This window comes from Bos indicus, chromosome 21, assembly GCF_029378745.1.
Source record: "Bos indicus isolate NIAB-ARS_2022 breed Sahiwal x Tharparkar chromosome 21, NIAB-ARS_B.indTharparkar_mat_pri_1.0, whole genome shotgun sequence".
In the NCBI taxonomy this organism is placed as follows: Eukaryota; Metazoa; Chordata; class Mammalia; order Artiodactyla; family Bovidae; genus Bos; species Bos indicus.
Genome location: NC_091780.1, coordinates 28,511,612 through 28,525,355, shown reverse-complemented (window position 1 = coordinate 28,525,355; position 13,744 = coordinate 28,511,612). Strand labels below are relative to the sequence as shown.

The 13,744-nt window shown below is 43.1% G+C and overlaps 1 protein-coding gene across 1 annotated transcript in view; it reads left to right on the top strand.

The window, feature by feature from the left end:
• ENTREP2 (endosomal transmembrane epsin interactor 2) overlaps window positions 1-13,744 on the top strand; it is a 241,270-nt gene that overhangs the window by 119,819 nt on the left and 107,707 nt on the right. The window contains exon 2 of the mRNA XM_070775270.1: window positions 218-274. Within this exon, the coding sequence (XP_070631371.1) occupies window positions 218-274 (57 nt within the window). The remainder of the gene's footprint in view (window positions 1-217; window positions 275-13,744) is intronic.

Sequence of the window (13,744 nt, the reverse complement as noted above, 5' to 3'; positions counted from 1 at the left end):
AACGGCACGTGTCTCTCAGGACTTGGGGAGAAGGCTGGGGAGGCTCGATCAGAAAGCCTGTCTGCTCTCGACGTCCCTGTGAGCCAGTCACCTCAAGCCCTGAGCGGTGGCCTCAGGCGTGACTGTAGGAGGGACGAACCCTCCACCATGACCACTCTGCTCGAGCTGTGCTCCAGATAAGTCCTGGCAGCTCCTCACGGCCTGCTCTCTCTTCCAGGTGCTGCTGTCAGGCCTCATCGGTGTCGTCTCCTGGAAGCGGCCCCTGTCCCTTGTGGTAAGTGGCACCTTGTCTCGTGTGGCCCTGAGTGCTTTTAAGGCATCGGCCTCCCGCCAGCCGGTCTCCCGCCTCTGCAGGTCCTCACTCATGTCCGTGTGGTCGTGCCCTGTTGGAGGACATGTCACCAACACGGGCATTTTAAAGAGTGTGGACACAGGTGTTGTCTGTAAACAGGTAAACATGCTCACACACATGGGTGTGATCACATGGCCAGGTGTAGCTCATCCGAGTTCCAGAAATGTTACCTTTCTGCATGTCTTGGTGATTGTGAAACTGCATGGTGATCATATTTATTTGCATAGGTGTTTCTTTGAAAGAAAGAAGGAAGAAAGAGGTGCCCCTGGAGCCCTGTCTCAAGGGGGCTGGGGCCTTGTGCTGGGGAGGGGGCGTGCTATACCAGAGGTGGGACAAGGATGATGGTTTTTCCCTCTGAAAAGTACCCAGAGCCAATTTGTGTCTATTGATCTGTGTGTGTGTGTGCTTCTCGTCGTGTGCATTAATGTATTTATATGTCCACATCAGGACTAAGCGAAGAGGTTTTCCGGCTTTTGATGGATCATGAAAAAGACGGCCTCCTCTTTTGTAGTAATCAATTATTTAAAATCTCTTCTTTAAGTGATTAGACTTGGAGATAATGACATGTACTAAATATTAATGAAAATAGGAAAAAAGCCCACAAATCTTGTCTTTGTAAACACCTCCTCCTCCGTGAGAGGAACCATTAATCACATCCTGAAAAGGCATTGGGAGGGAGGGGTGCTTTCCTTCTGGGGACCTCCTCTCCTACAGAATATAGAGAAATTTTCTTTAAATTTTTATTTTGACATTTTCAGATATGTGTACCCCAGTCCATCTCAACAGCATCAACAATGACGGGTCCTGTTTTATCCAGGCCTGTTGCTGGATTATTTTCAAATCAGTCTCAGCTTGTATATCAAGATGCTAATGCTTTTGTGCAAAGGGAGGTGGCGGCAGACACTGGGTCAGGGGGCTGTGCTGTGGGTCCCCTTCAGGGACACAGGGACAGCCTACCCAGCCCTTCTGACCAGTCCCCACTGTATGAACAGAGCAAACCCTCCGCCTGGCCTCTGAACAGAGGAAAGGTGACCTCCTTCAGGTGGGCATGGGGGATGGGAGGAAGGCCCATCCCACCCCATCACCACCCTCATGCCCGCCCCAGCCCAGCCTGGAGACAGAGCTTCTCACAGGACTGGGCATCTCACCGTGAAGGATGCATGTGCTGGGGGCTCCTGAGTGGTCAGGACTCTGTGTGCAGATGGCTGGGGTATGACCTGGGGGCAGGTCAGTAGCAATAGGGTGGGTCTGGGGGCCTCATACCAGGAGGGCAGCCCTAGTGGGAGCAGCCACAGCTGAACCTTCCAGATGCTGGCTCCACAGCCTTGTGAGTCTAGCTGCTCTCCAGGTAGCTGAGGAGGAAGGAAGACACCCTAGTTTGACTGCTTCACCAACTCAAGGATGTAAGGGATTGGATTAGGGTGGTACCAACTGCTGTCACAGACCCCAGACTTTCAGTGTCTTAATGCCATGCACATCTGCCTCCTGCTCCTGTCCAGAAGGGCCTCCCAAGCAGCAGGTTGTTCCTCCCACACAGTGATTCAGAGATCCCACTTGCTTCTGCCAGGGGTCCTACACTCTCCAGACCTATGGAGTCCCCTGCATTTCAGTGAAGGGGAGAGGATTGCGGAGAACCATGTGCTTCTTGACTTCCTTAGCCTAAAAGGGACACTCATACTTGCATGGCACACCATGGGGGTGTGGTGGGGGAAGGGAGGCTTGTCACAGAGCCCAGGGGACATCTGGCTGGGGAGGAAGCTGGAAAAGATGGTCCCTCCCTGGACAGGTCCCTCCCAGAGGCACCTGCGTCATGGAGGGAGGGCAGAGTCTTGATGGAGAGCGTACTGTCTCTGCTATAAGAACACTCGTCTATCTGTTGACCAGGGCGATGAAATCTCTTGATTTATTAGCAAAAAAACTCACTCTCTGAACCATGAGCATTGATGTGATCTTAGCCCTCCTCCCTGCCCAGACTCACCTGGACCCTCTGGGCTTCCTATGTGTTGTTGGCCCCTAACTGACACTTCCTCCCAGACCCCTCTGGCCTCTGCCCGGCCACTCACTAGGGCTCACTTATTGCTGCCCCCTGGAAGCCCTCCTTCCCCCCAGGATGTGGGGGTTCCCCTCCTCCAAGCGTCTGAATCAAAGCCCCGCATTGTGCTCCACGACATGTAGGGCCCATCCTTAAAATACAGTTAACAGGGACCACGTACCAGACATTGCCTACGTGCTAAGCCCTGCATGGGAGGGATACCCGAGCCTGTCCACACAGTGTCCCTGTGAGTACAATACACTGTTTTTATCCCCATCTTCCAGAAAAAAAAAGGAATACTTAGAAAGGTAAGTGCCTTGCCTAGAGTCTCAGCTCAAAAATTCTGAAGTCTTGATTTAAATGATTCATTTTTTTAAGATTTATTTTTATCAAGGTGACATTGGTTTATAGCATCATATGTTTCATGTGAACTTTATATTTGTACTTCCATGTACATTGCAGTGTGCCAGTCACCAACAGCCTAGTTTCCATCCATCACCACAAAGGTAATAATCTGCTTACCCTTCTTCTGCCCTCCAGCCAGCCCCTGGAGTAACTGATGTGCTGCGGAGGGTAGGGGGCTTCTATTGGGGAAAAGGCTGGGCGGGGGCAGCAGGCTGGCTGATGGGGTGGGAAGGAATCCACCCTTCCCAGCTGGTGCCTGTTATGCAGGGAGAGGAAGATGTTGTGACTTTCTGCCATTGCATCTTCTGGGAGCCTTTTCCAAATGCTGAAGCCTCACAGGCACTTCACCAGTAGTGTGTGTGTGTGTGTGTTCACATGGCTTTTTTCCACATTCGTTTTTTTCAATGTGATGAGTGTCTCCTATGATTGAGATAATTGTCTTCCTTACATCAAACCATAAAAGGTTTCTCATTGTGCTAGATGCCAATTACGATTCAGATTATATAGCTCTGATTAGCTCATTTTTTCAGAGATTCAGTGATATGTCTTGTGATTGCTTATATTATTAATACTGGAAACAGTTTCATACATAATCACAGGAATTATAGGAGCCCCCCCTCCCACCCCCATCCACTGTCCTTCTTTACATGGTTTCAATTACCCATCCTCAATTGCAGTCAAAGATATTAGATTCCAGAAGGAAACAATTCAGAAGTTTCCAATTTCAAGCTGTTCTGACTATGGTGATGAAATCCCGAGCCTTGTCCTTGGGATGTGAATCTTCCGTTTGTCCAGCCAATCTTGCCTGTCCATCACTCTGCAGCTGTCTGGGTTATCATATGGACTGTCATAGTATGTGTTCCAGTGACCCTGGAACAGTGACCATTTTACTTAATGATGGTCCCAAAGCTCAAGAGTAGTGATGCCAACAATTGGATACTCCAGAGAGAAACCATAAATTGCTTCTTTTAAGTGAAAAGGTAAAAGTGCTAGACTTCTTAAGGAAAGAAAAAGCGTCTGCCAAATTTGCCAAGATCCACAGTAAGAACAGATCATATTCTATCTGTGAAATTGTGAAGAAGGAAAGAGAAATTCATGCTACTTTTGCTATCACACCTCAAACTGCAGAAGTTATGGCCACAGTGCATGATGAGTGCTTAGTTAAGAAGGAAAAGGCATTAAATTTGTACAGTAAGACATTCAAGAGAGACCACATTCACATAAATTTTATTATAGGACATTAATATAATTATTCCATTTTATTATTAGTTATTACTGTTAACCTCTTACCATGCTTGACTTTTAAAGTAAGCTTTATCACAAGTGTATAGTGATATATGGGCTTCCCTGGTGGCTCAGTGGTAAAGAATCCGCCTGCAGTGCAGGCAGATTCGATCCCTAGACCAGGAAGATCCCCTGGAGGAGGGCATGGCAACCCACTCCAGTAGTCTTGCCTGGAGAATCCCATGGACAGAGGAGCCTGGAGGGCTATAGTCCATGGGGTCGCAAAGAGTCAGACACAACTGAAGTGAATTAGCACACATGCAGGCATAGTGTTATATATAGGATTTGGTACTGTCTGCCATATCAGGTGTCTACGTGAGGTCTTGAGATGTATTTATTTCAGATAAAAGGGGAATGCTATATACTTAATAAAAAAGAGCTTGAGTGGGTAGTATTGACCTGACCACTAGTTTGCTTGTAATAACTGATACTATTGAGAAGCTAATAACCATGGGTTAAAAACATTTTTAGAATTTGTTTTTATAATTAACAAATTGCACTTCAGTACAGTTCTTAAAGTAAATTAGACATATTTTGAAAACTAATAATCTGTAGGAATATGTGTTTAGTACTGTTTACATTTTATGTTACAGTGGTTGAGGAATCTAGCTTTTTAGTCTACTCTGATAATGATTTAGCTTTATTGCTAAATTGTTTCAGCCCCAGTAGGAATGTGTATTACTAGATTAGGGTTCAGTCCGAGAGGTAGAGCCTCCAGGAGCTCTGTGAGCCTGTCTGCTCGGACACTGCTCTGGCCCCACGGCTTGTCTCGAAACATGCAAATACCAAGGAATTGGAAGTGGATGATGAATGAGCTTCAGCCGGCATGAGGGTTTCTCTCTCTCTCTTCATTGCTATGGTGATCATTTCCAGTGAAGGAAAGCTTAAAATATGTTAACTTCTTTTTTAAAGTATCTTTCAATTTTTATACTAGGAACAGTATTTCCTGCTGTGCCCATCAGAAATTCAGTCCTGGGCTCACTGCAGATTTGTATGGTCATATTTTGTGGGGAAAAAAAATGTATGAATCACTTTAACCTTTAATATGAATTTATAGGAAGCCTGTAGGGCTTTCTTTCAAGCCCATTGAATTGAGCACAAATACAACTTTAATATGCTATTTAAAAATGTAGATGAGTTAAAGGTTAACGTGTTTAATATAAATGTGTTTAGAGTCATCATTTATTCAGAAAATTCGCTATAAATCCACTTTGGGGCTTTCTCACAGTCAAGATCATGGCCTTTTGAATACAGTCCGGAGAATGTATTTTGCTCAATCACATTAAAGATGAAGGCTTCATTCATTGGTGCTGAGGACAAGAGGAAGTAGGGTATACCCATATTTACGAGGCAGTATCTTACTCTGCTAATAAAGCAGCTGAAGAATCTAAAGCCCCCATCTTGTTTATGAAAATAGACTAGCACACTTGTCTTTAAATTTATTGATAGTATTAAATTTAATCAGGGGAAGATAAGTCTAACCAGAAAGCTGAGACTGAAATGAACTAATTAAATTATAACATAATGAAACCACTCAAGGCCAAGTGAAATTAGAAATGGTCATTGCAAAAAATCATTTTTATTAAAACATGACATTTGTTTAAATCACTTCTTAAGTTCAGTTCAGTCACTCAGTTGTGTCCAACTTTTTGCGACCCCATGGACTACAGCACACCAGGCTTCTCTGTCCATCACCAACTCCCAGAGCTTGCTCAAACTCATGTCCATCAAGTCAGTGAGGTCATCCAACCATCTCATCCACTGTCGTACCCTTCTCCTCCTGCCTTCATTCTTTCCCAGAATCAGGGTCTTTTCCAATGAGTCAGTTCTTTGCATCAGGTGGCCAAAGTATTGGAGCTTCAGCTTTACAATCAGTTCTTCCAGTGAATATTCAGGACTGATTTCCTTTAGGATGACTGCTTTGATTTCCTTGCAGTCCAAGGAACTCTCAAGTTGAGATCATGAGACCAAGAGTCTTCTCCAACACCACAGTTCAAAAGCATTAATTCTTCAATGGTCAGCTTTCTTATGGTCCAACTCTCACATCCATACATGACTACTGGAATAACCATAGCTTTGACTAGATGGACCTTTGTCGGCAAAGTAATGTCTCTGCTTTTTAATATTCCAAGCCCAAGAAAGTAAAGTCTCTCACTGTTTTCATGGTTTCCCCATTTATTTGCCATAAAGTGATGGGACTGTCGTGTTGGAGAAGACTCTTGAGAGTCCCTTGGACTGCAAGGAGGTCCAACCACTCAATCCTAAAGGAAATCAGTCCTGAATACTCAATACTTTGGCCCCCTGATGTGCAGAACTGATTCATTGGAAAAGATCCTGATGCTGGGAAAGATTGAAGCAGGAGGAGAAGGGCACGACAGAGGAGGAGATGGTTGGATTGCATCACCAACTTGATGGACCTGAGTTTGAGCAAGCTCCCGGAGTTGGTGATAGAAGGGAAGCCTGGTGTACTGCAGTCCATGGGGTCGCAAAGAGTCGGACACGACTGAGCGACTGAACTGAACTGAACAGATGGGACTGGATGCCATGATCTTCATTTTTTGAATGTTGAGTTTTAAGCCAGCCTTTTCACTCTCTTCTTTCACTTTCATCACAAGGCTCTTTAGTTCCTCTTTGCTTTCTGCCATTAAGGGTGGTATCATCTGCATATCTGAGGTAATTGATATTTCTCCTGGCAATCTTGATTCCAGCTTGTGATTCATCCAGCCTGGCATTTTGCATGATGTACTCTGCAAATATAAGTTAAGCAGGGTGACAATATACAGTCTTTTTTTCTTTATCTTTCTTTTTTTCTCAATATACAGTCTTGACGTACTTTCCCAGTTTTGAACCAGTCCGTTGTTCCATGTCCGGTTCTAACTGTTGCTTCTTGGCCTGCATATAAATTTTTCAGGAGGCAGTGAAGGTGGTCTAGTATTCCCATCTCTTGAAGAATTTTCCACAGTTTGTTGTGATCCACACAGTCAAAGGCTTTAGCGTAGTCAATGAAGCAGAAGTAGATGTTTTCCTGGAATTTTCTTACTTTTTCTCTGATCCACTGGGTGTTGGCAATTTGATCTCTGGTTTCCTCTGCCTTTTCTAAATCCAGCTTGAACATCTGGAAGTTCTTGGTTCATGTACTGTTGAAGCCTGGCTTGGAGAATTTTGAGCATTACTTTGCTAGCATGTGAGATGAGTGCAATTGTGTGGTAGTTTGAGCATTCTTTGGCATTGCCTTTCTTTGGGATTGGAATGGAAACTTACCTTTTCCAGTTCTGTGGCCACTTCTGAGTTTTCCAAATTTGCTGGCATATTGAGTGTAGCACTTAAACAGCATCATCTTCTAGGATTCTAAATAACTCAACTGGAATTCCATCACCTCCACTAGCTTTGTTTGTAGTGATGCTTCCTAAGTCCCACTTGACTTCACACTCCAGGATGTCTGGCTCTAGGTGAGTGATCATACCATCATGGTTATCTGGGTCATTAAGATCTTTTTTTATATAGTTCTCATGTATTTTTGCCATCTCTTCTTAATATCTTCTGCTTCTGTTAGGTCCATACCATTTCTGTCCTTTATTGTGCCCATATTTGCCTGAAATCACTTTCTAGTGTAAATTATTTTGATCCATCAGACACGTTCTTTTTTTTTTTTTTCATTATGGTTTACCACAGGATATATTAATAGAATATAGTTCCCTGTACTATACAGTAGGACCTTGTTGTTATCCATTCTAGATATAATAGTTTGCATCTGCTAATCCCAAACTCCCAATCCTTCTCTCCCCTATGGTCCTCCCCCTTAGCAACCACAAGTCTGTTCTCTATGTCGGTGAGTCTCTTTTTATTTTGTAGGAAGTTTCATTTGTGTCCTATTTTAGATTCCACATATAGGTGATACCATGTGGTGATACCATCTTTCTCTGTCTGACTTACTTCATTTAGCATGATAATCTCTAGTTGTATCCATGTTGCTGCAAATGGCATTATTTCATTCTTTTAAATGGCCAAGTAATATTCCATTGTGTATATACCACATCTTTATCAATTCATCTGTTAATGGGCACTTAGATTGCTTCCATGTGTTGACTATTGTAAATAGTGCTGCTGTGAACATTAAGGCACATGTATTTTTCGAATTATAGTTTGTCTAGATATTTGCCCAGGAATGGGATTGCCCGATCATATGGTAGCTCTATTTTTAGCTTTTTAAAGAATCTCCACACTGTTCTCCATAGTGGCTGCAGCAATTTGCATTCCCACCAACAGTGTAAGAAGGTTCCCTTTTCTCCACACCCTCTCCAGCGTTTGTTATTTGTAGACTTTTTAGTGACGACCATTCTGACTGATGTGCAGTGATACCTCATTGCAGTTTTGATTTGCATTTCTCTAATAGTTAGCAATGTTAACCATCTTTTTATGCACCTATTGGCCATCTGTACGTCTTCCTTGGAGAAATGCATCAGACACATTCTTTATTAAAAATGTAGTAAAGCTTTGCCAGCCCAATGCCAAAGAGTGCTCAAACTACTGCACAATTGCACGCATCTCACACGCTAGTAAAGTAATGCTCAAAATTCTCCAAGCCAGGCTTCAGCAATACATGAACCATGAACTTCCAGATGTTCAAGCTAGATTTAGAAAAGGCAGAGGAACCAGAGATCAAATTGCCAACATCCACTGGATCATCGAAAAAGCAGGAGAGTTCTAGAAAAACATCTATTTTTGCTTTATTGACTATGCCAAAGCCTTTGACTGTGTGGATCACAATAAACTGTGGAAAATTCTGAAAGAGATGGGAATACCAGACCACCTGACCTGCCTCCTGAGAAACCTGTATGCAGGTCAGGAAGCAACAGTTAGAACTGGACATGGAACAACAGACTGGTTCCAAGTAGGAACAGGAGTACGTCAAGGCTGTATATTGTCACCCTGCTTATTTAACTTCTATGCAGAGTACATCATGAGAAGTGCTGGGCTGGAAGAAGCACAAGCTGGAATCAAGATTGCCAGGAGAAGTATCAATAACCTCAGATATGCAGATGACACCACCCTTATGGCATAAAGTGGATAAGAACTAAAGAGCTTCTTGATGAAAGTGAAAGAAGAGAGTGAAAAAGTTGGCTTAAAGCTCAACATTCAGAAAACGAAGATCATGGCATCTGGTCCCATCATCACTTCATGGGAAATAGATGGGGAAACAGTGTCAGACTTTATTTTGGGGGGCTCCAAAATCACTGCAGATGGTGATTGCAGCCATGAAATTAAAAGACGCTTACTCCGTGGAAGGAAAGTTATGACCAACCTAGATAGCATATTAAAAAGCAGAGACATTACTGTGCCAAGAAAGGTCCGTCTAGTCAAGGCTATGGTTTCTCCAGTGGTCATTTATGGATATGAGAGTTGGACTGTGAAGAAAGCTGAGCGCCAAAGAATTGATGCTTTTAAACTGTGGTGTTGGAGAAGACTCTTGAGAGTCCCTTGGACTGCAAGGAGATCCAGCCAGTCCATTCTAAAGGAGATCAGTCCTGGGTGTTCATTGGAAGGACTGATGTTGAAGCTGAAATTCCAATACTTTGGCCACCTAATGCGAAGAGGTGACTCATTGGAAAAGACCCTGATGCTGGGAAAGATTGAGGGCAGGAGGAGAAGGGGATGACAGAGGATGAGATGGTTGCATGGCATCATCGACTTGATGGACATGGGTTTGGGTGGACTCCGGGAGTTGGTGATGGACAGGGAGGCATGGCATGCTGCAGTTCATGGGGTCACGAAGAGTTGGATAGGAACGAGCGACTGAAGTGAAGTGAAGTGTAACCCACATCCAGTGGTTAATATCTCTTGAGGGGAGTTGTAGGTAGCTGGAGCCTCAGACCACGGTCAATGTCTTGATTATGGTAAGACACTTAGTAGGCCAGCTTTTGGACCAGCACAGTTTGAAGATATTTCCAGAAGAGTTTGTCCCACTGTGGAGGTTTGGTTATGTCTTTCATGGTGACCTTCAGGAGATGACCTCTCTATGTGTCACCTTGGGCTGATTCTGACTTGTAGCTGATTCCTTATCGTGTCTGTCTGGGACACATAAGAAATGCTGTCAGCACATAGGAGGTCACAGAACCATCCAGTGATGAGGCTCAGCGCCTGTGGTTGCAGTAAAATACCTTGTGCAAGCCATGGGGACTGTGCAAGGAGTCAGACACAAGCACAAGGTGATGGTCTTGCCTTCAAAGAGTTTAGATTCTAGGACCTTCCCTGGTGGTCCGTGAACGTGAAGGTGAACATAAAGTCGCTCAGTCATGTCTGACTCTTTGCAACCCCATGGACTGTAGCCTACCAGGCTCCTCTGTCCATGGGATTTTCCAGGCAATAGTACTGGAGTGGATTGCCATTTCCTTCTCCAAGGGATCTTCCCAACCCAGGGATCGAACCCGGGTCTCCCTCATTGTAGACAGACAGTTTACCGTCTGAGCCACCAGCGAAGTCATTCCTGGTGGTCCAGTGGTTAAGAATCCTCCTTGTAGTACAGGGGACATGGGTTCGATCCCTGCTCTAGGAAGATCCCACATGCCTCGGGGCAACTAAGCCCCACAACTGCTGAAGCCTGCTCACCTAGAGCCTGTACTCTGCAACAAGAGAAGCCACCACAATGAGAAGCCCGTGGACCGCAACTAGAGAAAAGCCTTGCACAGCGGTGAAGACCCAGCACAGCCACAAACAATTAAGTAAATAAATTTTAAAAATTATTTTTAAAAAAGCATCTGTAGTTCACAGGAAATGGAAGATATCCTGATCTTGACGAGATGTCTTCTTGACAAGAACTGTCTGATGTCCATGTTAGAAATTCCTGCTGCCTCTGAAGTGCCTCCTCGTTAATGGACTTACTCTGCCCTGGGGGTCTTCATGGTCTCCTAATAGAAAAAAGTCGTTAAGGGAGAAAGAAATCTAATATGCTGAGGTAGCTGTAATATAAGAAAAGTAATAAATGAAGTGTCACTACATTCAGACGCATATTCTTTCAGAAAGAAGGCAATTACTGTTATAAAGATACAGTGTTAGAAAAATTACGGCGGCTTAGAAGTATGTGGTGTGTCTGTCAGAGGCACAGTTAATTTTAAAAGTATTACCAAGCATACAAATCATAAGAAGAAAACGCTGAACCACATTAATTGAAAGTGAATTTAATATGCAATTCTGAGGAAGTATCTCCACTTACCCAGCTTTAAAAAATTGTTACGCATAGGCTATTAGTTATCAGATTTTCTTTCAAATGTCCAGTCTCTTTTAATGAGGAATATTACTCATGGACTTTATCTCTGATACCTGAATAATTTTATGTGGTTACAGTAAGTGATGGTAATATTAGAACACCTATATTTTACCCTGATTTTTATGTGTGTTGAATCAAATTGCTGTAGGTTTCAATTTGTAGTAAGACATAGAGATTCTGATTGGGAATGAGAAGAGTTAGAGGTTTCAAATTTAATTATTTTGTTCTTCACTTTATGTGGTTCAACAATTGGTAAGAAAAATGGATTGCTATTGATTTCAAATAGCACTGTATAGGCAGTATTATCTAATGACTAACAGAAGTTTTTAAAAATCAGTTGCATTGATTACTTGGAGATTGACTTTAGGAAGAAATTGTCTACCTGTCTTATATGTGTGGCATCATCACCAAACACAGGTCTCAGTGGTGCCTTTTGCCCCCCGCTGTGCTGTGGCAAACTGAAAAATGCAGGGACACGACTGAAAAATACCCCGAGTTCTGCCTCTCCCGCCCCTCACCCAGCCACTGTCAGGCTCATCTCATCTTCATGTACAAACAGCCTTTCACTTCATGATCTACATAAATATCCTCCACTACAGCTCTGTCTCTGTCAGCTTCTTATTTCCATCACTTCTAACTCTATTTGGATTTTATACCCTTAAATGGACTAGTGTTCGTTATTTGTGGATCACAGCATCTGCTAATATAAACTGGTCTTGTCCCAATTTAATGTTTTATTTTCTTGAATTCTGCTTCATCTAAAATTGAAGCACCAAAGTTATTTTCCTTTTGATCAAATTTACCTGATATCTTTCCCTTCATTTTTACTTTAGTTTCTCTGTGACTTTTTTTTTAAGGCATGACTCATACAAATCAGTCTGCTTAAATGAGGGAAACTATTTATTGTGAAATCTCTTATTTATTTGTGAATTATTTGTTATTCTTTTGATCTTTCTGTTTTTAAATGTTTGCTGGTACTCCTGATTTTTATGCTGTGTTTTTTCTAAAAATACTGCTTTCAGTGTGGTTTACTTTATGCAAATATTTAAAAGGTAGACAGCTATTTTTTTTTATTCTACTGGCAGTTGGATTTAAAATATTTTTCCATTTAGATGGTGAGATATTTATTAAATATTAACATTGATTTATTAATAAATAAAATGTATTAAATGTAATTAAACATGAATTTATGACACATGCAATAGAATGTGAGGGAAACTGTGAAACATAACTGTAGCGAACATCAAACACCTGAGTTGCCCGGGCTGGGGCCTCCCATATTTCATCTCCTGCTTCTCTTCAGAGTAAGGATTCCACATTCGTCATTCTTTTGTCCTATATGTGCATGTTCCTAAATAGTATATCATTGCTATTTGGTTTTGAACTTTGCATGTGGGCTAAGTCACTTTCAGTTCAGTTCAGTTCAGTCGCTCAGTCGTGTCCAACTCTTTGCGACCCCATGAATCGCAGCACGCCAGGTCTCCCTGTCCATCACCAATTCCTGGAGTTCACTCAAACTCATGTCCATCGAGTCGGTGATGCCATCCAGCCATCTCATCCTCTGTTGTCCCCTTCTCCTCCTGCCCCCAATCCCTCCCAGCATCAGAATCTTTTCCAATGAGTCAGCTCTTCGCATGAGGTGGCCAAAGTAAAGCAGTTTCAGCTTTAGCATCATTCCTTCCATTTAGTCATGTCCAACTCTGTGATGTTATGGACTGCAGCCTGCCAGGCAGGCTCCTCTGTCCATGGGATTCTCCAGGCAAAAATACTGGAATGGTTACTATTTCCTCCTCCTGGGGATCTTTCCGACCCAGGGATCAAATCCAAATCTCTTACGTCTAACCTGCATTGGCAGTCAGGTTCTTTACCGCTAGCACCACCTGGGAACTTTACATAGGTGGAATCACAATCTGTATTCATCTATGACTTGCTTTGTTTCAGTCATGCGGTTGTAAGGTCATCCCTGTTTGCATGTGCAGCTCTAGATGAATTATTTTGATAATTAATGGTACAGTATTCTATCATGTTAATATATAACATGTCACAGTGTATTTGCCTGTTCTCCTTTAGTGGACAAGTGGGCATTGACGTAATTGTTTGCTATTATGAATGGAGCTGCTGTGAATGTTTTAATACCAATCTCCTAATATATATGGGCAACGGTTCTGCTGGTGTATGGGCCTGGACATGAAGGCACTGGTCAGGAGATGTATTTTCATTGTCATGGAATAACATCAAATGGTTTTACCAAAGTATTTGTGCTACTGTTGATGTCCAGTAGTATGGAGAAGGCAATGGCACCCCACTCCAGTACTCTTGCCTGAAAAATCCCATGGGTGGAGGAGCCTGGTAGACTGCAGTCCATGGGGTCGCTAAGAGTCAGACACGACTGAGCGACTTCCCTTTC